The 22,456-nt window shown below is 45.8% G+C and overlaps 2 protein-coding genes and 1 non-coding gene across 3 annotated transcripts; 2 read left to right on the plus strand and 1 right to left on the minus strand.

Annotated features, from left to right (window-relative positions):
• The first annotated feature begins 723 nt into the window (after positions 1-723).
• Positions 724-5,608, plus strand: nop56 (NOP56 ribonucleoprotein homolog). The gene is made up of 12 exons (XM_056605858.1): positions 724-811; positions 1,439-1,528; positions 1,615-1,729; positions 1,956-2,117; positions 2,281-2,479; positions 2,581-2,768; positions 3,094-3,245; positions 3,441-3,541; positions 3,837-3,985; positions 4,170-4,291; positions 4,506-4,631; positions 4,876-5,608. Exons 1-12 carry the CDS (start codon positions 809-811, stop codon positions 5,098-5,100), a joined length of 1,632 nt encoding a protein of 543 aa, XP_056461833.1. The 5' UTR covers positions 724-808; the 3' UTR covers positions 5,101-5,608.
• On the minus strand, positions 2,835-19,143 carry ubap2a (ubiquitin associated protein 2a). The gene is made up of 25 exons (XM_056605857.1): positions 18,922-19,143; positions 18,596-18,706; positions 16,462-16,624; positions 16,270-16,365; positions 16,098-16,161; positions 15,744-15,844; positions 15,591-15,646; positions 15,295-15,365; positions 14,968-15,157; positions 14,513-14,759; positions 13,603-13,904; positions 12,790-13,010; positions 11,818-12,118; positions 11,373-11,412; positions 10,955-11,126; positions 10,596-10,647; positions 9,560-9,863; positions 8,797-8,888; positions 8,504-8,554; positions 8,270-8,360; positions 7,774-8,178; positions 7,303-7,407; positions 7,137-7,204; positions 6,798-6,989; positions 2,835-6,482 (listed from the first exon to the last, which is right to left on the minus strand). Exons 1-25 carry the CDS (start codon positions 19,006-19,008, stop codon positions 6,390-6,392), a joined length of 3,675 nt encoding a protein of 1,224 aa, XP_056461832.1. The 5' UTR covers positions 19,009-19,143; the 3' UTR covers positions 2,835-6,389.
• Positions 4,364-4,431, plus strand: LOC130402728 (small nucleolar RNA SNORD57). Its single transcript, XR_008903999.1, has one exon. It is a non-coding gene; the product is annotated as a small nucleolar RNA SNORD57 (small nucleolar RNA).
• Positions 19,144-22,456: the final 3,313 nt, after the last annotated feature.

Raw genomic sequence — 22,456 nt, forward strand, 5'->3', positions numbered from 1 at the left:
ACCGCATCCCTGGCAAGACAAATATTGGGATCACTTACGTGAATAGGTTGGTGGGAATTCTTCCTATTTTAATAACTGACTTTGTCACTAAGATTCAAACCCCTGGCTATATGTAGGTTATTAGATAGTATAGCCAACATGTGTTTGAATGTGGTGTGTGTGTGTGTGTGTGTGTGTGTGTGTGTGTGTGTGTGTGTGTGTGTGTGTGTGTGTGTGTGGTGTGTGTGTGTGTGTGTGTGTGTGTGTGTGTGTGTGTGTGTGTGTGTGTGTGTGTGTGTGTGTGGTATAGGTCCTATACCTAACTAGTCTATTTATATTCTATCCAATTAAGTGTTTATGACCTGAGAGTAATATTCCTTTCTTTGCAAACACACATGCATGCGTCCATTCCCTGGAAACGGGTGTCTGTGGAGAACTTAATGTCTTCGTTTCAGATATAACACTCAACATACTTCCTCTCTTAATTGAAAACATATTTGCAGTTCAGGTTGTGACTGTTGTCGGAATGAACTTAAATCAAATGCTTTTACAGGAACTGACGTTGTTAAACACTTGCACGCCACAATATATTTTGTGCTTCTTGCTCTGTGAACAGATGACACTCATTAACTTTTTACTAACCCCCGGTATTTGAGCCTGTAGTAATCGACATGGTCAATAGGTGGCGTATGAAATCAACTTTCGGGCAGATCTCGCGAGATGAAGGCGGTATAAACTGGCTAAGGAACTGTGCAGTGGTAGAGATCTTTCCATTATAACGAAGCAGAGGTAGCGGGACGTACTCTGTCGCAGCAGAGTCGTCTTCATCATGGTAAGAGATTTGTGTATATGGGAGATAGTCTTGGTTATCATGGATTACATCCAGTTATGCATTCTAGTTGTATGATGTTTTTATGTAATTTCCAAGAGTCGTGTTTAATGTATTAGATTTACTAATGTCAAGGCCTAGTCAGCATGGCGACGCATGCACATGTTAACCTATATGGCGCATCAGTGTTTAAGTAAACTGTGAATGCTTCATCTGTACGTTCATACCATACCATGTCAATTATTACTCCATTCTAGACTAAATGACAATACGGTGTCTTGTGTGCCTAGGGATTATTTGGAGTACAACAGATACGTGTGGCGCACTTTAGCTCCCTAGCTAACTAGCTATTCAAGCAACAGGCCCAACTCAGGCAACCACGTGGGTGCTGTTAGAGCAACGTGGTCAAAGCTACACCAATGCACAATTTTACATTGGGTTTATTTTTTCATTTAGGCATTTGGATTGAATTGCTACTTAATTATAAAAGTTATGGCGATACATTTGCGATAAAAAATTTCCGCCACGTGTAATGTTTGTATAGATCGCGGATGGGCTATACTTTTTTTTTTCATCGCTGTTATTGCTCTTCATTCCCGTTTAATTACCAACCGTAATGGAACATTTCAGGTGCAGTTGCATGTGTTGTTCGAACATGCCGCAGGCTATGCCCTGTTCGCGGTCAAAGAAGTGGAGGAGATCGGCATGCTTCTTCCTATGGTAAGCGACGCAGCCACCCACAACCAGAGATTTTTTGGATATTCGCTGCCTTTCTTGAAACTAACATTCTAAACCGGTTGTTCTAGGTGGAAGAATGTGTGACCAAAATCGCAAAGTTCACCAGCATGGTCAGTCTGGCGGCTTTCTTCCCTTTCAAATCAGCACAGGGTGCCCTGGAAAACATCAACGCTATTTCTGAAGGTAAAACAACTTTTATGCATCAAACTTGATTTGGATGTTATGATGATGAATTATCTGTCAATCCACTGAATTTCTGTGCTGACAACCTCCAAATATTCTGAACATCCGGATCGATCAAGTGTAAAATCATTTGTGGAATAAATGCCCATTTAATTCTCTGCTCTAAAGCAATCACCTGACCCTGTGAATCGGATTTCTAACATAAATTCGTTTCTAACCCCTTCAGGTGTTGTTCATGCTGACCTGAGGCTGTTTCTTGAAACAAACATGCCTGAATCAAAAAAGAAGGCCATGCTGGGGGTGTCTGACTCAAAGATAGGTGCAGCCCTGCAGGAGGAGCTGTCGTTCTCCATCCAGACCGGGGGAGTGGTGGTGGAGATCTTAAGAGGTGAGGTGTTTGCATGACTGGTTTTTGACTGACTGGGCTGTTGTGATGAAGTTTATTACCCAGACACTTGTGATGGTTTATACTGAAAACCTGAAACAGCCAGGAATAAAGCCTTCTGTTCTCTTGTAGTAGGACATGGCTGACCCATTGTCTCTGTTCTCAGGTGTTCGTCTGCATTTCCACTCGCTGGTGAAGGGTTTGACTGCCCAGGCCGCCTCAAAGGCACAACTGGGTCTAGGCCACAGCTACTCTCGGTCTAAGGTGAAGTTCAACGTCAACAGAGCGGACAACATGATCATCCAGTCTATTGCTCTCCTGGACCAACTCGACAAGGACATAAACACCTTCTCAATGAGAGTCCGGTAAGAAATTGGCCAATGCCACGTCGCAGCCTTCAGATCTGTTAATGGCATTTCTTTCAGGAGACGACCAATGTCTTAATGACTATTCTCTATCCCTCCAGTGAGTGGTATGGCTACCACTTCCCAGAGCTGATCAAGATCGTTGCAGACAACTCTACATACTGCCGCCTGACCCAGCTGATTGGCAACAGGAAGGAGCTCTCTGAGGAGAGTCTAGAGAGCCTGGAGGAGGTGGTGATGGACAGTGCCAAGGCCCAGGCGATCCTGGACGCCTCACGCAGCTCCATGGGTAAGTTATACATGCATATTAGTAATTATAGTCTTTGTATGACCGCATATGGCCCCTTTTTTGCCCACCCTGGACTTCTTGTGTGTCCTTGGTGTCTAACACAGAGGGGCAAATTATTATAGCTCTCATAAACCTGTAGTGAAGGAACAAACCCTCTCTGCGGATCCTGTCGGGAGAAACAACCTTGTATCTGTTGACCAGAGATTGAAAAACAGACGTTGAGGCCATTTATCATGCTATTGTGTCATACAATAGGCCATTTATCATGTCATACTGCTATTGTATTCAACGCCTCTGTTCACACTGCCTATTCTTTTGTGTTAAGGTATGGACATATCTCCCATCGACCTGATCAACATCGAGAGATTCTCCAACCGCGTCGTGTCCCTGGCAGACTACCGCCGGGGGCTGCAGGAGTACCTGCGCTCTAGGATGAGCCAGGTGGCCCCCAACCTAGCCGCCTTGATCGGAGAAGTGGTGAGTTGAGATCTGCTGTCATTATGAACACGGCCATAGTTGGGACTAATGATGTTTTACCAAATCTGTCAATCCCCTGAGTAACTGTGCTGAGAAACCAATTAGGTGCTGAAAGTCCTTGTTAGCTAGAAGCCAAACCAGAGTTTATCAAAGGGTTTGCCATTCTGATGCACGTTTTTTTTGTCTTATTTTCAGGTGGGAGCTAGGCTAATTTCACATGCTGGAAGCCTGACCAATCTGGCCAAATACCCAGCCTCTACTGTCCAGATCCTGGGAGCAGAGAAAGCCCTGTTCAGGTACTGGGGCAACCCTTCCCTGCTGGGGAAACCAGTGGCTGCAGTGATGGCAGGGATGGGCCGCAGCAGAGAAGAGTGACTGGAGATGGACACTTTTGTGTAACCACTTTCAGAGTGATCTCTCTCGTATCCTTATGCACCCCCAAAGTCTGAGCAGCCACTTAAAGCACTGAGGTAGAGGAACACGGCTAGTCTGTAGACTGTCTAGATTTCTTCTGTTGGGTTTAAAGTGTGTAGTCTTTGCCATCAATTGGCAATTTTGCCTGTTCTAAATGTCAAAGCATCCTGTCAACAGAGCGCTGAAGACACGTGGCAACACTCCCAAATACGGCCTCATCTTCCACTCGACATTCATTGGTCGCGCTGCTGCAAAGAACAAGGGCCGTATCTCCAGATACCTGGCAAACAAGTGCACCATCGCCTCACGCATAGACTGCTTCTCTGGTGAGTCAAGGCTGCGTCTTTAAACCACATTAGTTAGTGGCAATGATGTCGATATTTTTCGTCAACACTATTCAACCTTTGGGTTGACGATGATGATAGCTTTATCCCTGAGCAGTCTCTTGGCTTACAAAGGATGCGAGAACTCAATGCCGCCCATACTGACTGATATTGTGGTGTTTTACAGAGGTGCCTACAAGTGTGTTTGGTGACAAGCTCCGCAACCAGGTAGAGGAACGACTGTCCTTCTACGAGACTGGTGACCTCCCCAGGAAGAACGTTGATGTCATGAAGGAGGCAATGAAAGAGGTAAAGAGTTCTCACATGTGACGGTTGCCTCCTAGTAGAAACGGAAAAATTAAAGTGAGCTAAATTCTTCGTTGTGAGTGATGACAACTCTTGCCCCGACTAAATACTGGGGGTACAAAATGATTTAATGAGCCTGACACAGCGAGTACCATGATGATGGTGTGTGTGTTTTAAGTTCTTGTATTGCATACTGACTGTATCCTCCGCATTACAGGCTGGTGACGTGACCACTGAGATCAAGAGGAAGCTGGAGAAAAAGGAGAAGAAACGCAAGAAGCGTGAGAGTAAGCTCCATGAGGAGGAGGTAAACGGTGGAGCCAACGGCATGGCGGAGATAAAGGTAATGACCAGTGCTTTGCTTGCTTTGTCCTGGCATGTTTGATTTGGGATCTTGCCATCCACTTGGTTTTATCTCAGTATACGGCGTGCCATATCAAAATGACTCCGAACCATTGGCTGGTCCCATCCAGTGGACCAAATCACTGAAGCGAGTCAGACACCAATTAGCTTGCTGATGCAACAGTTGTGATCTTACACTTGGTACAGTTTCACTAAACTACCTTAATGCATTTTCTAACTTTCAGGCTGAAAATGGAGAGGCTGAGACACCAGTCAAGAAGAAGAAAATCAAGGCTGAGGCAGTTGAGACTCCAGACGATGTCGAGGCTCCAGCTGCTGAGGAAGTGGAAACCCCCGCCAAGAAGAAAAAGAAACGCAAGTCTGAAGCCATGGAAACCGAGGCGGCTGAGGTGGCACCTGAGACCCCCGTGACTGAGAAGAGGAAGAAAAAGAAGATCAAGGCGGAATAGATTTACTTTGTACCTGTACAGTTTTTATTTTGATGCATTTTGTTTGCTGGACTTAATGACCAACAAGTGACTTTCGTGTAATATGCTTTATATAAATGGGGAACATCAACTCACTTTTTCAGAATTGTGCCTTGAAGTTATTTCTGTTATCCGTGTAAATAAACGCCATGTGACATTTTTAGTCATTTGTCTGGGTCCTCTGTCAGTGACATTTATCTTTGTAGATTATAAACAATCCTCAAGCTCACATGGCATGGAAATATTGCTAGCCGTAATATGATGGTTGTGCTGAACAGCATTTGAGCAGGGGTTCACTTGAGGCCGGCACCTTTTTGCAGGCAGAAACCAGAGCTTGATCGTGTTAACATTTTTGCAACTATTGGCTAACTGTTTCAATACCTACAATTATACCATGCTACTTAAGAACAGACCCTTGTAGTTTGGCAGGTCTCGAGCCATTTGGCAGGTCTCGAGCCATCTTCTCAGAAATAAAAATACCTTTGGAAACCCTTCCATCTGGCTCACCAATTGTCTAATCAAGATATTGGATATAATTTAACCCTTGTAATTAAATCCCATTTTCCCTTAAATTATAGGGCAACCAGTGTTATGTTCAAGTGAACTGCGATATAACAAGACTTCAAACAGTTCAGAACTTTTAATTTGGACAACAATGATTAAACCAATGTTAAAATGACATCAAATCCAAGGCCTGGCTGTATATCAGCCAATTAGTAAGGGGGAAGGAGACAAGGAATGGGAGGGGAAAGAAAGTCAAGCGATCAACTAAAGTCCCCTCAATATAAGGATTCACAGATGGGGAGACGATGTTACAAAAACTTGTTTCAAAATTAAAAAAAGGCCTTTGCCGTGAAATTGATGTATAGCTTTATGTACATCATTCTCAGGGTTCATGTATGCATACAAAAGAAAATCCACTACACATGATGCTTGTTCGTGTTCAAGTATATTTACCATCAACTTCATAAATTCTCCATGATTAGCAATCTTCCCACGATTTTTTTTGTTGATAAAATGTCCTTCAAAAAAAAAAAAAAATGCAGAAAACCACATTTCATTTTCTACCAATACATATATACTGTATAAATACATACATAAATATATTTTACATACAACAGCCATAAATTTGAAAAGGGGATATATAGAGCAGAGGGGGAAGGGTGGTTGTGTGTCTGTATTTTAACATGGTGCTGTAAAATGGTTCCTTGATAGTCTAATCGATCGGTTGTGATGTCCGTCCGAAAAAACCATCAGACCGAGAGGACGTCTCAGTTGGCCCAGTAGGGGGAGCTGCCGTAGCTGGACTTGTTGACCTGGCTCTTCTGCTGCATGCTACTGGACTGGCCGCGGCTAGGACCACCCTGGACCAGCAGGACACACAGAGGCTCATCTTAATTTCTCTTCCCCCCGGTTAATGAGTAAATAATGTAGCTTTCCCATCGAGCCTCACCACCTACGTGAATTATAAGGATAAGCCATGGCCACAAGAGGTGGCAAGTGAGGTCTCTCCAGTACTAAAGTCCTATTTACCTTCAACCAAGCATGCAGTAATTTCAAGCAGTACGTTAGTGAAGGAATCGCAGATACAAGATACACAGGAATCCTCCACGTTTAATCTGACTGGAAGGCATTTAGTTGTTCTTGAATGCATGTTTCAAAGTGTGCGTGGGTGTTACCTGTCCGTCCTGAGCCAGGTGATGGTGTAGCAGCTGGGAGTGGGGTTGCTGGTGAGGCAGGATGTGAAGGAAGGGGGCCGGAGCGTAGCCTCCAGGGGCCCCACCAGGGTTCAGAGGCCCCGGGCCCCCCAACGCTGAAGGCAGGCTGAAGGGAGGCGGGGTCCCGGCGTGGAAACCCTGCTTGTCAAAGGCCTGGCCGGGGTGTGGAAACAGGACACATTTGGCTCCATTGTAGGGCTAAGGTTTAATACGTTACCATATTTAAACATCAACTATATCCACGGAACCAGCAGAGATTAAATGCAACGAGATGCGTGTTCAAGGAGTGCGGACGCTCACCTGGCTCTTATTGTAAACACTTCCACTGATGTCTGGCACTCCCGAGTTACTGGACGTCACGGAGACGCCTGTGGGAGAGAAGGACGGCCGTTAAGGTTTGTACAGGAGCTCGGGGGTCTTCACTAAGCTGGGGTGTGAGGAGGGCCCACTGGGCTGCGCCAGGTACCTTTCCCAGGGCCGCTAGCAGCAGACTTGGCCTGGGCCTGGGAGGAGTTGCTGTAGCCTTTGCTGTAGTCCACACCGGCTGGCCCGGCCGTCAGCTCCTCGTACCCTGTGAGTAACGACACATTGCGCTTTAGGAGTCTGAGCTAGGCGTGGGTGTCATCACCGAATACCAGGGTATTTAGAAATACAGACGGTATGATGTTAAGTACCGTCGAAGATACAAACGCTCCATTCTATTTAACTGACATCTGAGGAATACCTTTTTCATTATGTTGATATGTAATTTGGCAAAGTTTAGAAGCCGTATAGATAATTAAATATTCGAAAATAAAGTCTTCTACATAATCATAGGCAAATAATACAATATATTTTATATTTTTAATTGATAAAAAAGGAGACGTTTTCCACCATCTCTATGGTCTTTAAAAAGGAGTCTGAACCGTCTGCTGTTCTCCGTGTGCGGGCTGCTGACCTGAGCTGAAGGTGTGCTGGCCGTAGCCGCTGGCCTGCTGCTGGCTCTGCTGCTGGAAGGGACTGGCCGAGGGGTTGCCCAGCCCCAGGCCCATGCCGTGCTGCTTGCCGGAGGCCGGCCCCTGGGCTCCCGGAGGGACGAACATGGTGGGGCCGTACTGGAAGGCTGCGGCGCTGGGCACGGCGCTGGGCACACCGGGGTAGTAGGGCAGGCCGGTGTAGCTGTAGCCCGGGGGTAGGAAGGCCTGCTGGTTCCCGTGGTGCTGTGGCTGGCCCTGGGCCTGGGGCTGCTGAGGCTGGCCCTGGCTCTGGCCCTGGCTCTGACCCTGGGGGGGCTGGGGGGCCGACAGGCTGGTCGGGGGGGCCGGCGAGGTGGAGTCGTTCCTTCCGAACTTTGTGACTTCACCTGCATTGGGGGGATGGGTTGGTCCACGTCATGGCTCTGTCACATGGATTCACACGGCCGGTAATAGGAGGCTTGGAGGATCCGGTCATACCTGAGTATGGGTTGTTGGCTAGACTCCCGTCTCTGCCTGAGAGAGCTGCAGGCCCAGGGAATGTGATGCCGTAGTAGTCCTGCAAGGAGGGCTGCGGCCACGGACGGGGATACGTCAGTTTTGACAGGGATTCAAAATGATTGGTAAAATACACAAGATAACCAAAAGATGGCATAGCCCAAAACAGTGCTTCAATGTGACCCTTTTGAATATTGTCATGCGCTATTGGCTCACCATGGGTAGTCTGGACTGTAGCATGTGGAGATCCTCGTAGCCATAGATCTGCTGTGTGCGCAAGAAGACACAGGCGTCAGTCTCAAAGCACATAACACAGACACATCAACTATTGTCACCCCCCCTCCCCTAAAAGAGGAGAGAGGTTATTTTCAGTAGTAAACTGTAAATTATGTAATAGCTTATTTTCTCAATAGCAAGCAAAGATATACATAGAATGTACTTCATGTTAAATGCCAATCAACAGACCAGAAGAAACGTGAACGAAACTTTTGAACTACAGGGGCTCTTACTGGGTATGCTGGAAGTAGTCCTCCGGGGCCCATTATGTACTGGTTGGGCAGCAGTGGAGGCACGCCCTGGGACAGGTTGGGAGGGGCTTTGCCTGACAGAAGAAACACACCAAACACCATGACTACATGTTCTACTTAAACCTGAAAGTCAGCGATACCCATGGTCTCCTTTAAATAACAATAAACTCAAGTGAAATGAAGTGAGCCATTATGGACCAGAATACAATCTATAGAGAACAATTCCCTGGTTAGATTGACTCATGGATGGACGCGTTTTATTCTCTAGAAACGTTGTAGTTTAGCTTTTTCAAGTGCAGATTTTTGCATGGAGTAAATAGCTGCAGTAGAAAGGTTAGATAGCGCAGGTTTAACAACCATTACTACTGATCCGATGTCTTAACGTATGTCAACTAATCCAACCATTAGAAGAAAGACAATTAATTAAAAAATGAATGAAGTGAATAAAGTAGATGCGCCTTTCAGATACATTGCAAAAATCATACAATCCTCCCCTTTATATTAAACCTCTTTAATATAAAGGGGGGACCCCAACCGTCCAGAGTCTTTCCAAGACTGAGTTTATTAGCAGAAATGTATATCAATATACTTTTGGATATTCTCCTGACAGGATAGTTAGGTCTTTGGATACTGCCCTAAGTGATCAATTATGGTTCATTTACAGATTTAGATCCTGTTGTCCATAACTTTAGACCTTCAAACCCTTTGAACCGTGCTCGGGTTTGGGGCGGTTGAATGTACATACCGCTGGACGAGGAGAGCAGCGGGGCGGTCCGGCCCGCCGCCAGGTTGGAGGCGGCGCCGATGCCGTTGGAGCTGAGCCCCAGAGCCGAGTGCAGCGCGCCCGCGTTAGCCATGGCGCTGCTCATGCCGCCACCCATGTTGGCCATGTTAGCCAGGTGGCTGATGCTACTGCTGCTGCTGCTGATGTTGATGTTGTTGTGGTGGTGGTGCACCGAGTGGAGCGACGGGCCGGGGATCTGCGACGACGTGTAGGAGCCAGACGAGGGCGCCAGGGAGCTCATGCTACTGCTGTCCCCACTGGTGTACTGGCGAGCAGGGGAGAAGGAGGGCATTTTAGAAACAACCCTTAACTACGGCAGAACAAAACATACTGGAAGATCAGATGCAGAGCAAATAGTCGAAGTGAAAAAAGTCAACACTGTTCACATCATCCACCACGCGAATACACAGCAGTTTACAATAAGAATTGCGCCAGTGAAAAGGCAAGACGGATTCACACCGTAAAATCGTATAGCCTAGAGAAGACAAACTTATGCTAAAAGTTTGACTTTTTCATCCAAGTGTACAATAGTTTAGCAAATGAGAGTCATGGTGCTACGTCCATGTTTTGGAGACGCTGGTTCTTGAGGTCTTTTCCCTGTTCCAAAACTAAAGAAAGGCTATCCCTCTTCCATAAAAAGTTGGTATTGGTTGTTATCCAAAGAAGATCTGTTGTGATACTGCACAAGTCATGTTACCTACAGAAAACCTATATTCACATACAGCTGTTAGTAAACATTGGCTTGGACTAGCGCAGATTGCGTCGAGATGAATGATCAACAAATATTAATGAGCATCGCCGTACACGTGTACGGTCCAAATCAGCTCCACGACATCAATAAATATACAAAAATCACAACGGTTTTCAGTCACCTTAAGACTGAAGATAGCAGTGAACTGGAGAGGCAGTTCAGTGTTTCTTTTGCTAACCCCAGGTAGACACAAAAGTAATCATGATCATGTTTCAGCATAGAACAATGACGCTTTGCTTCACTTACAGTGAGAGCACTGGAGCCCGCCGCCGAGACTGAAGAGTGGCTGCTGGCATGGCTGAGGAGAGATGGGGCTTTAGTGAAGACATGAGCAGATCTGTACATAATACTACAGTGCACTTCTGGTTAGAGCCTCCCTGCATTACATTGGCTTTATACCTGTACTCATGATGGTAATTAACTTCAATCTAATTTAAAAAGATGAGGGAGAGAGACACTGAGACAGAGAGAGAATAAAAGAGATGGATTAAGAGAGAGTGTGGGGATGAAGTCAGAGTGGCAGTCGGTGGGAGTCTGAGACGCAACAAAGAAAATGGGACAGGGAAACGAATGAGAGAGAGCAATGAGAGAGTGTGTTGTGTTACCTGTTGAGAGAGCTGAGCTGGCTGACGGTGGGCATGTCCTGGGCCAGGCTGGCCAGTGCAGCATTGTGATTGGGCATCACCGAGGGGTGGTGGGAGGGGCCGCCTTGCCCACTGTGGCTGCTGACGCTCAGAGAGGGAGAGTCAGGCTTTGGTGTGGATGACACTGATGATGCTGGGATGTGGGTGGGAGAGAGAGGAAGAGAGTTTGTGTGTTATTTAAGACGTCGACAAAAGGGCCATGGCAACACGATCCGCTATTTTTTGCGAAAGATATTTGAAAAACGAATCATAAAACAGCAGGACAGGATGTGAGCTTGATCTCAGTTTACCATGGGGAACATTTCTCAGTCATCTCTTGCATTAACATATATGCAGTACATTATTATGATCAAAGACAAAACATAAGGGGAGCACTTACTGTCTAAAGCAACTGACGTCCTCATGCCGTTCAAGCCATTCTGAGGGACAAGACAAAAACTAAACTTAGCCTGGGTGTAACAAAGGATGAGTGATGGATCAAACAGGGAATCTACTAGAACGTTAAACAAAGGAAAAAGGTGTTGTAAGTCCCAAGCGTTTCTTATCATGTTAGGCAACTTATGTAGATATCTTTACAAACGTGTGGGATTTTCTACTTTTAGTAAAACCTTTTTGCTTCTTTATGCAATTGGTGGGGATGTTAGAAACAAACTTCCACCATATGACCATTGGTAATGTCCAAAATGGACACCCACCACCAGCCAATGGTGGCAAGATTCAACCTTTTGGCAGGTTGCGAATATTTGCGTTAAATATTAAAACCAATGCTTGGCCGGCAGTGGGCGGTATCTCCACTCCCACAGCGAGCCCTGGGTTCCACTCACCATGACCGGCCCAGAGGCCTCTTTGCTCTGGGTGAAGGCCAGCCGCGAGTGGACCGACAAAGGTGCGTCGTAACTCCCCCCGACGGAGCAGAACGGGGAGGCGGTGGACTGGACCGCAACAGAGGACGACAGAGCGGAGGCGGCGGAGCTGGCGGCGGCGGCGTGAGGATTGGCTGAGCTGGCGGTGCCCAGGGAGGAGGAGGATAGGTTGGGCAGCGTGACGGAGGGCGAGTGGTAGACGGGCTCCGACGAGGAGATGGGCAGTGGCAGCGGCACCGAGAGCGGGAGGCCCAGGGACTCACTGTCGGTCAAACAGCCAGCACAACAGCACAGAGTCAGGACTTGGTACGCTCTCGGCTCCCACTTATTCAGTCAAGGGTTTTACACACAACTCTCAGAATGCAAACGTTCTGAATTCGATCCAGTTTTGAATGGTGGGTGGGACAGACACTTGTTCTTCTTCGGACTCAAATTGATTTTGATATGCGTTATTATTTTGATAGCATTTCTGGCGCTATTTTTGGATACATCTTTGAAAAAAGGGTTAGAAAGATAAGCTAAAAATAGATAAGAGAAAGTATATTCTGGCATTTATCTCCTGGCTTGCTAGACGTCTGTTGTGTAACTGAAAATTTAGCAAATTAGATTGCATTTTTTATTCTCTTCAGACTGTTAATTAGCTTGTTCATGAACGTAAAAATTGACTAAAATCTTTTGGATTGCTATTACTGTGTTTCGTTAAATAATAAAGTTTTAACACCAAAAAACACAGCAAACATTGAGACAACAGATGGGTTCCAATGGTCCAAGGTTCCACAGGGCGTCAACAGACGTTTGAGTTTGTTTACCAAACATTGCACTCAGAAAAGCGACTGCAGAGGGTTATTAATTGCCTATGCATAGTTCAAAATAAAAGTGCTAAATGGGCTGTTTCCAGACAACGGCAGTATAGTCAGGGCGGTGCTCTGGTACCTGAGGGGTGTGGAGTACAGGCTGGACTGGCTCTGGGGTCCAGGTGCGGTTGGAGCGGCCACGGGGCCCGGGGTTGATTCCCGCGAGGCGCCAACGACACAGTTCTCCACGGCGCCAAAGTCTGGGATGGCAGACTCGGAGCCGAAGTCCAGCGCTCCGAACTGGAGGTTGAGCCCGGGAATGTCTGCGGAGCCTGGCATCTCTACCGCCGTGGAGGGGATCTGGGGAGGAAGGTTCCAGAGTCACCTCGTTGTACAATGACGGGAGCATTAGGGCCTTGTCACACCGAGACCCAAGCATAGAGCGCCAGTGTAAAGCACATCCTCCTTCAATCCGCCTCCTTCATGAGCCTTCGTGAGCAATGCCACACCGCATGCAGAGCTGGGATTTCCAGGGTGGAGCATTTGATGCATTTCATTTCAAGCTGATCCACCAGCTGACGGCTCTGATGTAAAGACGAGGCCATAAAAAAAGAGTTTGTCTTTGACTTATGCTCTATGCTTTTGTTTCGTCGTGCAAGGGCATTAAGAGATGTTACCGTAGATGTTAAAAATGTGGAGCTCTATGTAGAGGATTAGTTCGGCCAAAGAGTTGGACATCAACCACTGACTTTAAGAGAACTGTAAATACATTTAAAGTGATGGCTTTTAGTTTATTTAACGGCACTGCCTGCTGCCCAGAGCTGGTTCTGTAACCCTCCATTACAAAGTGGAAGTCAGGCACGACATCAGGCATCTTACAGACCAAACGTTGCATGGCATGCTTCCTAAGTAGCGTTTGCGCCGTGTCCTTTGGGGGGGGGTCCAGCAGTACCTTGGACGTGGGGGGTATCCTTCGCTTCTGGCCCTTGAGTTGCGCCCGTTGTTGCTGGTGCGGCGTGCCGCTGCCCGGAGGGTCCAGCCCTGCACTGGGCGCAGGAGACTTGGCACTACCAGCAGCCAGCAGGGGGCCTCCCTGGCCCGCCTGGAGCCCGGGAGACGGGGCGGCGGGGGCGGCCTGCTGCAGCCGCTGCGTCGGGGGGCTGGGTTGGCGCGCCAGGGGCAGCGAGGGTCCCGCGTGCCTCTGGACCAGCTGGCTCAGAACTAGGGAGGGCTCTGGCTGCATACCAAACTCCCCTGGAAGCAACACAAACACACATTGAGGTGCGGTCCAAAAAGAGGAGGGGCAGAGACACTCAAGCCTTTTGAAACCAGCGCTGACTGTGTGGTACAGCAGACCATAACCTTCAGGTACGGGGACGACTTCTTCTATTGCATTCACTCAGCTGCAGAGTGGCTTTTAGTATTTCCCACAGAATGGCACAGATTTATAATATTACCTTTGTAATACGCTGACGGGAGAAGGAGGCTTATCAAACAGACGCGTCAGATTAACAGACTAGTCTACAATCATGACTACCGTATGTATTTCTTTAATCGTTACTAATCCTGATTTGTTATGTTTGCTGCAATTATACGTCTGCCCATTTGGTGACTATCGCATTCCTAACCTTCCCTGGAAGGAGGGAACCCTCTGCTTTGTTCCTATTCACTGTTCCAGCCCTTGGATTTAGCTAATATTCCTTAGTTTACCTTAACCTTAAGAATGGCTGGGCTGATTGATATATATATTAAAAAAAAAAGGGATTTCATAAATTATATTATAAAAATAAATAAAGAGTCTGCCCCTTGGCCAGATTAACATTGCTTGAAAAAACCCTGAGAAGGAAAGAGAAGACACTCACGGCTGAACTGCGAGGAGGCACCGGGCTCTGACACTTTCAGGTCCCAGCTGGAGGAGACTGGCGGAGGTACTGGGACTCCAAGGCCGGGCAGACGACCCCCTTGGGTGCCGACAGAGGGCGTGGCCTGGGAGGATGGCAGCGGACCCAGGCCGGGACCCTTTAGCTGCTCCAGTATCTGAGCTCCGGCGCTTGGCTGGCTCCGTTTGGACTGTCCCAGGTCACCGAAGCCAGCTCCAAGCACGGACGACTGATGCACATAGCAAGAGATGGAAAGGTATTTTAAGCGGTGGGTTTTGGGCATGACACAGGTGAATCCTGTGTCAACCCAAAAACAACAATTTACATCCCAAACGAAAAAGGGGACCTATGGTGAAGATGCTTGTTAGCATGTGGGAGGAGGAGTATCATTAATGTAGGGGGAAAGGGCAGAGCAGCAGAAGCGATTGTCAGTTTACCAGGGCAACGTGTGCATAGCTTGTGCTGCCAGTGGCGTTTCGGCTGAGGGGAAGCTGGGGCTGCTGCGGTTGATGGTGGTGGTGGTGGGAGTTGGTAAAGACCAGGCTCTGAGAGCTGGAGGAGGAAGAGGAAGGGGGAGCCTCCCTACCTCCACCCACAGGCTTCTGCAGCAGCGTGGCCAGGTCCAGGCTAACAATGAGACGGAGCATGGGAATATCCTTAGCAGAGCAACTTTATTGCTGTGGTATTGACTATCATTATTACAGTGCATCACATTATTAAAGAGCCTGATCCATCAGCGGTAGGATGGATGTGTTTTTAGTTACCTTTGTCCAGGTGTGATGTGGTTCTCAGCAGCAGGCGCACACGAGGAGGTGAACACTTTGGTCTCGGAGAGCTGAGGAAAGAATAAACCAAAGAGATTATTGTTATAGTCCAAGCAGTGGCAATTCATACGGTTACCACTATAGGAGTGGTATAAATGAAGATTAACATCTTCACTCTTAATAAAGGCTTAATATGCTCAGCCTCCTCACACTTCATCATCCTACCCATTCTGAAATGGCTCTGGGGGTTAGAAGAGAAGACACATAAGAACACACAACATTTGCCTGTAACTCACACTGACATCCTCGCTCCAGTCCTCAGCAGCCCAGTCTTCCAGTGTATTCCTCCAGGCTAAGAGACGCAGGGGAACGCCAAGAGATCAGAGCCCCATCCGGTCAGGATAGTAATTGCGTTTCATAATAGGAGGACGCACATAAACGCCACCTACCTGTTCCATCTGGGTTGGTGCCGTTGGCCCCCGTGTCCCACACCTCTGAGTCCATGGTCCGCGTGCGGGAATCTGAGGTGTAGTCCGCCGGGTTGAAGGTCCTGGGGGTAGAAGAGGAGGGAAAAACAAAGAAGTGTTGGTGAAAAGTCAAAGTAGAGGGAGTGGGCATGAGAAAGACAAGAAAATCCTGTTGCAAAGCAAATAACATGAAGGGTATATATCCTATTAAGTTTTGTTGCCGGTATTGTACGACAGAAGATAGTCAGGAAAACAAAGAAATGCTTTTGAAAACAAACACATTATGTAATTTGCAGTTCTGCTGAAGGAACACGACATCAGGTTCTAGGTGCATACCCCATTCCCTGGGCTGAGAACCGGCTCCCTGGCGGCGCTCTGCCCCTGCCTCGACCTCCGGCTCCTACACAATACGACAAGAGAAGAAGACAATGCACCTCAGCCCTCGGCCACTGAGAAGGACGGCACAAGGTTGAATGTCTCCCACCCCCCTCTCTCTCTCTTTACGTACCAATCAACCCCCCTCTACCTCCCCTGCCCCTCCGGCCTCGCTCCGAGCCCCTTTCCACGGGCATCACCTCAACCCCATTCTCCTCTGGGCGTGCGGCTGTATACACAGACACACACACAGGTGAGTCCATCACGAAGGGATGGGGTAGCGACACAGGGTGGGATGTGACTGTCTCTGTGGGGGGGGCTGTACCCGGTCGGCTGCGACTAGCCCCCTTGCCCCTGCGGCTGGAGGCACTGCGACCCTTGTTGGCCTCCTTGTCTCCTTTCTTCTCCCGGTTCTCCTTGTTCTCCTTGCTCTCGGACGGTCCCTCCTTAACGAGGGGCTTCTTCTTCCCTACGGTCTCCCATGAGGTCTAGAGAGGAGCACAGACACAGAGGATGAGAGGTCTCCAAATACATTGATGTCAAGGTCCAGGGATATGGTGGATAAAAAGCTCATTCTTGTTGAAAGGAAATCTGACAGTACATTTTCTTAACGGCTTAAAACCTATGTTTTATCAAAACCATCACGCGGAACAGATTTCAAAAGAATTGGTGACCACTTCTTGATTTTTTTTATGGGTTACATTGGAGTCGTTTGAAATTATTGTATTTAGCAAACATGTCTTGTTACGTTACTCTACTTATTTTGTGCTTGCAGCCCTTTTCATTTCCTTTGATTTGGTTTTTCTTCTCCCTGTTCCTGTTTTTGTTGAATGTGTCTCTGCATGAATGGTATGTAATATTGTATGAACATTAGTAGCTAACCTCCCAGTTAGTTCTCACAAGAGTTTCAGATTTTAATATATATATAAATAAATAATTAATGAGTTCTGTCTATTATGTAGCAGTGGAGGAACTTGGGGGCCTTTGTGAACTTTGAGATTGTCAATAGTAATATTCTTGGAAATAAAGAGGTACCAGACTGTCACTATTTTTGTATATAGGATGTCGTTTTCTTAAATAAAATGGAATTTTTATCGATCAGCATTGACTGAAGTTATGTGTAGGTTATTTTAAGCTACAGGCTAGTATTACTTTAACATAAAAACATATGAATTTCATCATATATTGAAGAACTTGGTTCAACTTACATGTGCACCACATGCCAATTCCAGACAGTATTTATATATGTAGAAGGAGGGTTCTTGACTCAAGTCTTTTTTTTACCTAACTTTATCTTGGTAGTCTGCATTTTTACCAAGATGTTTCATCTTGATTTGTGCAGAACCACACCCTATGTTGTTAATTTGGATCAGGGTTAGATTTCAGCCTACCACAAATAGGCTTTTGCCCTTCTCAAACAGGAACCACCTACTATTTTGGGACCTTAATCAAGACAAAAACAACAAAGGTAGCTGGTAGGGGGGGGACTACAGAGAGTTGAGCGATCCCCCCCCCCACCCGCCCCCAACCATCTGTGCCCACAAGCCGGCCTGGGAAGGGTTGGGCCTTTGACCAAGAATGTCCAGCATGCAGTTGGAGAAACACTTAACCATTTGTCCAATGGCCATTATTATTCTTAAAAATACAATACTGTCAATCCCTATTGTGTTTTCTCAGGACAGACTTTCCAACAAACCGGACAAAATGTGTCTGGTACTCTGGAGAATGGTCCAGCATATCTTATCTTTGTTCTTCACCGAGCCCCTTTCCACTGCAAGCAAGTATTTTAAGCCTTACTCAAACAAGTTCACCTATTGGGTGCTGAAATAACAAGCTACCCCAAGTCAATCCAAAAGCTAGAATCCTTGCACTCTGTCGAATGGAACTAGCCTTTAATTCAGAATGTAGGCAATGTCCATCCTCTAGGCTGCTAAATAAAAACGAATTTTGGGGGACAGCCATTCAACACAAAAATACATGAGTGGATAAAACGCCTGATGGGGAAGGCAAGGACATGGCGGGGAAGGTTGGATTTAAGGTATTGCTCTGCGTTTATTATAACGGGTGTCAATGGGTGGCGCTGAATTTGAACAGTGCTGGAAGTTATATTGATTCACCGAGTGTGAGGGCTCGCATTGGAAATAAGTTTTGAATTGATAGAACGCATGTTGGTGGATGGCGCATCGAGGGTGCGAACCCTTTTAGGGTAAAGGAAGTTCGGTTTTTGGCTCTTAGTTGAACGATTTTTTGGTTCAAACCTCAATGTACTAAGTGTGTAGGCATCTTTGAGCAGGATGCCCAACCCCTACTTGCTCATTAATGACATGAAAGAAAAATGTTTTATATCCATGTAAGTCGCTTTAGATAAAAGCCTTTGCTAAATAACTCCTTAGTAAATTGGTAATGGAAGGAAGGAAGAAGCTTCTTGTAATCCGTGTGGGTCTAGGGTAATGGCCTACCGTGTCGGATGTACTCTCCAGGAGGAAGTTGATTGCTCTGTTCACGTCCTCGTTGCAATCGTGGAGCGCTATCATGCACTCATCCTGGTTCTTCCCCGTGACCTCCATGAGCTAGGAGCAGAGCCATAAGGTCAAGCAAAAACTATTTAAAAGGGATAAAGCATCACATTTACAAGAGGTTTAACTTGAGCATGGTCTTCAAGTGTGCTGACGAGCAGAAAGGCATGCATTCACAAAGGAAAACGGAGGCCGACTCCTAACCATCAGGGTTAGGCAACGATTATCCTCATGCATTGTCATTTAGAAGGGGACTCTTTCATCCTCACCTGGTTGACTTTGCACTCAGAGTCAGAGTCATTCTTGTCATAGATCACCTGGGCAAGGCGGATTTGCTCTGCAGTAGCCTGGATCATGAGACAAAAATGGAAAATATATGTCTATAGTGCAAACAGTGTTTTGGTTTTTCAAGTGGGTGAGTAGGATTTTTTTTGCATTGCACATGCAATGCAAAAGTGAATTCCCCTGTCCCCGGAATTTGAACATTTGTGTATCTGCATTCTGCAGTATTATAGCGATTTCTATGGCGGGGGAAAAAACTGTAGACGTTGGTCTTTGGCATTTGCTATCAATTCCCAGTGTGGAAGGTGAGCCCTCACCTGTATCTGTTTTCTGTGGTTGGGAGGAGTGTGTGACGGTGGGCAGCGTCTTCTCCCGAGGGCCCCGGGCCTTGTCGCCGCCCAGCGAGCTCATCATATACAGTATATACAAAACTATGTATGTACAAAATAGAAAAATCTGCAAAGGAAGCACAATAGGGTTAGCGACACATACTCGCCTTCATTCATAAACAAATTTAATATAATAAGGCTCTTTGAATAAAGGCTAGGCCGTTTATGTCGTTTGCAGTACATTTATACAAATGTCTTAACACATGAATTCAGCCTAGGCAAAACAAATCCACAACCATTTAAATTCCTCCTAATAATTTTTTTGCCTTCTGAAAAACACAAAACCAACATTGGCTCGCTATTGCCCTGGTGATGCAACAACTCTGAGGGAGTAATAAACTAGGTCAAGGAGGCAAGTGAGCCCAATGTCCACTCACACTCAGCAGGCATTATAAACAACTGTGCAATTTTGTAGTAGAATCATCAACATGCACACACCAGGCACCCACTGTAAGGTACGCACAATACATGCAATTTATATATACACTGTCCCAGATAAACTGTTTTAGGAAAATTGTAAAATGTGTCATTTAAAACAAAAAAACATTCATGGCAAGTCATTATAGATGTTTTTATTTACCAAATACCAAAACTATTCGGCTCATAGTTGCACATTTTAGCTGGAGCAAATAAAAGGTTTTAAATATTAAATCACTGCATGATCACAATACAACAAGTTTCATATTTAAAGATTCTTAATTGTTACTAATACTGGTACAGTTTAAACAAACAACTATAACGTTCTATTGCTCGTGTATTGTTATCCCCACTGACCCATTTGTTTTATGTGGAAGAACAATAGCAATACAGCTCCGGCTGTTAAATGACGTGTGTGGATGCACTCTTGCTATTGGCTGCAGGACTGAACAAAGCTAAAGCGAAAACACCATGGAAAAGACTGTACAATTTTATTTAAAAAAATACTGAAATGGCCCGAGGCAACGTCGTTCTATACCGTACATATGACTATTGTCTTCTCCATTTTTTTTTTTGACTCATAAAATAGAGAAGATTCTGCGCCAACACGAATACGAAACCAAACAACAACAAAACCATTACCAACAAAACTCGATCCTACCTTCGAGAGATGCAATTTGGCATGTCATGAGTTGTATGGCATTGCACCGCATATATGACATGAAAGACCATCAACGTTTAGCCACTTTATTCAAACGTATTTTGTCCCTGGGCATATTAAACGTTAACACGTATACCTTCGGACCGTCAGATCCCCCAGCTGCGTTTTGCATTATTTGTTTTCATGGTCTGTTTTAAAAAAAATCCCAACAACGCCTTAGTTTTCACGCATAATATATTTTCTCATCACGATGCAGTACCATTTAACATATTACACACCGAAATGGTAATACTAATTCTATGTATCCCTTTGTCCTCGCTAGCGTAAGCTACGATTAGCTAGCCTACTCCCCTTAGCTGACACAATGCCATAGAAATGCAGGGATGGCGCTAGCCGTCGAGGCTATCGCTAACAAAATAGGGTCGGGATAGAAAGTCAACCAGCGCACTGTCATGTGCATAACAATACATCGTCAATAAGGAGAATCACACCAAAACACAGTTTCATCCAATGCCACTGGTAGTTTATAACACATGACATCAAAACATGCTAGTGGGCTAACAACAAAGCTCTATCGATCCTATGGAAAATGGCCTCAGTGCACAATCCCATCCCGACGCAGCTTGCCGGGTGAAAAGCAATCACAAAAATGCGAAAAAAAAGCTACCAAAAGCGCGTGTAATAGGCGCGACGGAGACGCATATTCAACGCATACACACGATTTCTTATGAAACAATAATACAAATGTGCTAATAACCCAACACTTAAGTTTGACAAAGACGAGAAGATTTATTTTTTTTATTACCTGCTAACACGCTTCACTCCGCAGCAGCAGACAAGGTGGTCACGTGACGTGCGATGTCGCCGTTGATGCCCGAGTCTGGTCTGCGCAGCCGCGCAACCTCCTAACCACAATCTCTTCAAAGCCACAAGAGGCTGGGAGAGGAACCTCGTTTTTGGCGTTATCCCGGTATACTGCAACGCAATTTCTGGTGTCTTATACAGCCCCGAAGCGAAAATAGGAACATGACAAGCGTAACAAAAATGACAAGGATAATAAATATAGAGATTTGACGAATAATTCGACAAAGCAGTATCCGAAAGATGTAAGGGAAACGATGTCCCTCTATCTGAAATAATTCCCTTTCAGTCACGCCTCTTAGACGCTCAACCCATGTAACTGAAAGTCCCCCCCACCACAACGCTCTCTCGTCAGTAAACGCTCATGTTGAGCATCCCTTCCCAGGCGTGTGTGAGGTGAGAACGCCTGGGAACGAGCCAAGATTACACCCACATTTCCCAAATGATATACCTTGATATCTAGTAATTGGACCGTTTTAGATCCTCACATTAAAATCGCATTTAACATTTACATTTAATTTAGCAGACTTTGTCCCAGTGGCAAATGAAGGCTCCCAATACACTGGGCTTTAGTATGACATTGGACGTGCACATTTAATTCTGACGGTTGGTGTACCAATTGTGGGTATTCAAATATGCCTATATGTCATTGCACACCTAATTAGCAAATTAAAATATGTTTAAATTGATTTTTATAAAAGTGACGATGCCTCTGGCCAACACTTTATGTCTTAGAAAACATGATATGGTGCATGGAGAATAAGATAGGCAGACAGAGATTTTACATCAATATACTTTTATTATCCTCAATATTTACTTTCTTTTAGGTTGGTTCTCAGATGTTGATATACGATATCCACTGATTCAGTCATTTGTAAAAACAATCATGTGTGTATAAAAAAATGAGGGCACCACCAATTTAAACACAGGTCAATCCACAGTGTTTCTCAGACAGATCCATAAAATGTATGCATTTCACCGTATGCATTTAACACACATATAAAATACGCTTTAATGGTGATGGGGTGTTCTTTGTTCAACTTTGTCCTTATTAGGGTTCTGTTTTCTACATGGCATTATTGTTATGAAACCTATGGATGAAAGTTCAATGTAGAAAGGCAAACCTATGTTACCCTACCAGTCTTTCACAGAAAGACTTCAGGAAGGCCGATGTTTACCCTGCCTCTGTTTATC

The sequence above is a fragment of the Gadus chalcogrammus genome, chromosome 13 (assembly GCF_026213295.1).
Source record: "Gadus chalcogrammus isolate NIFS_2021 chromosome 13, NIFS_Gcha_1.0, whole genome shotgun sequence".
In the NCBI taxonomy this organism is placed as follows: Eukaryota; Metazoa; Chordata; class Actinopteri; order Gadiformes; family Gadidae; genus Gadus; species Gadus chalcogrammus.

Coding starts and splice junctions, on each gene's coding strand:
- ubap2a (XM_056605857.1), bottom strand. CDS start 19,008: ATGATCCAGGCTACTGCAGAGCAAATCCGCCTTGCCCAGGTGATCTAT. Junction 16,625..18,595: donor TGGAGAGTACATCCGACACG/GTAGGCCATTAC, acceptor GCTCCTCTCTAG/ACCTCATGGGAGACCGTAGG. Junction 8,555..8,796: donor GACTACTTCCAGCATACCCA/GTAAGAGCCCCT, acceptor TTGCGCACACAG/CAGATCTATGGCTACGAGGA.
- nop56 (XM_056605858.1), top strand. Junction 2,480..2,580: donor ACCTTCTCAATGAGAGTCCG/GTAAGAAATTGG, acceptor CTATCCCTCCAG/TGAGTGGTATGGCTACCACT. Junction 2,769..3,093: donor CGCCTCACGCAGCTCCATGG/GTAAGTTATACA, acceptor TTTTGTGTTAAG/GTATGGACATATCTCCCATC.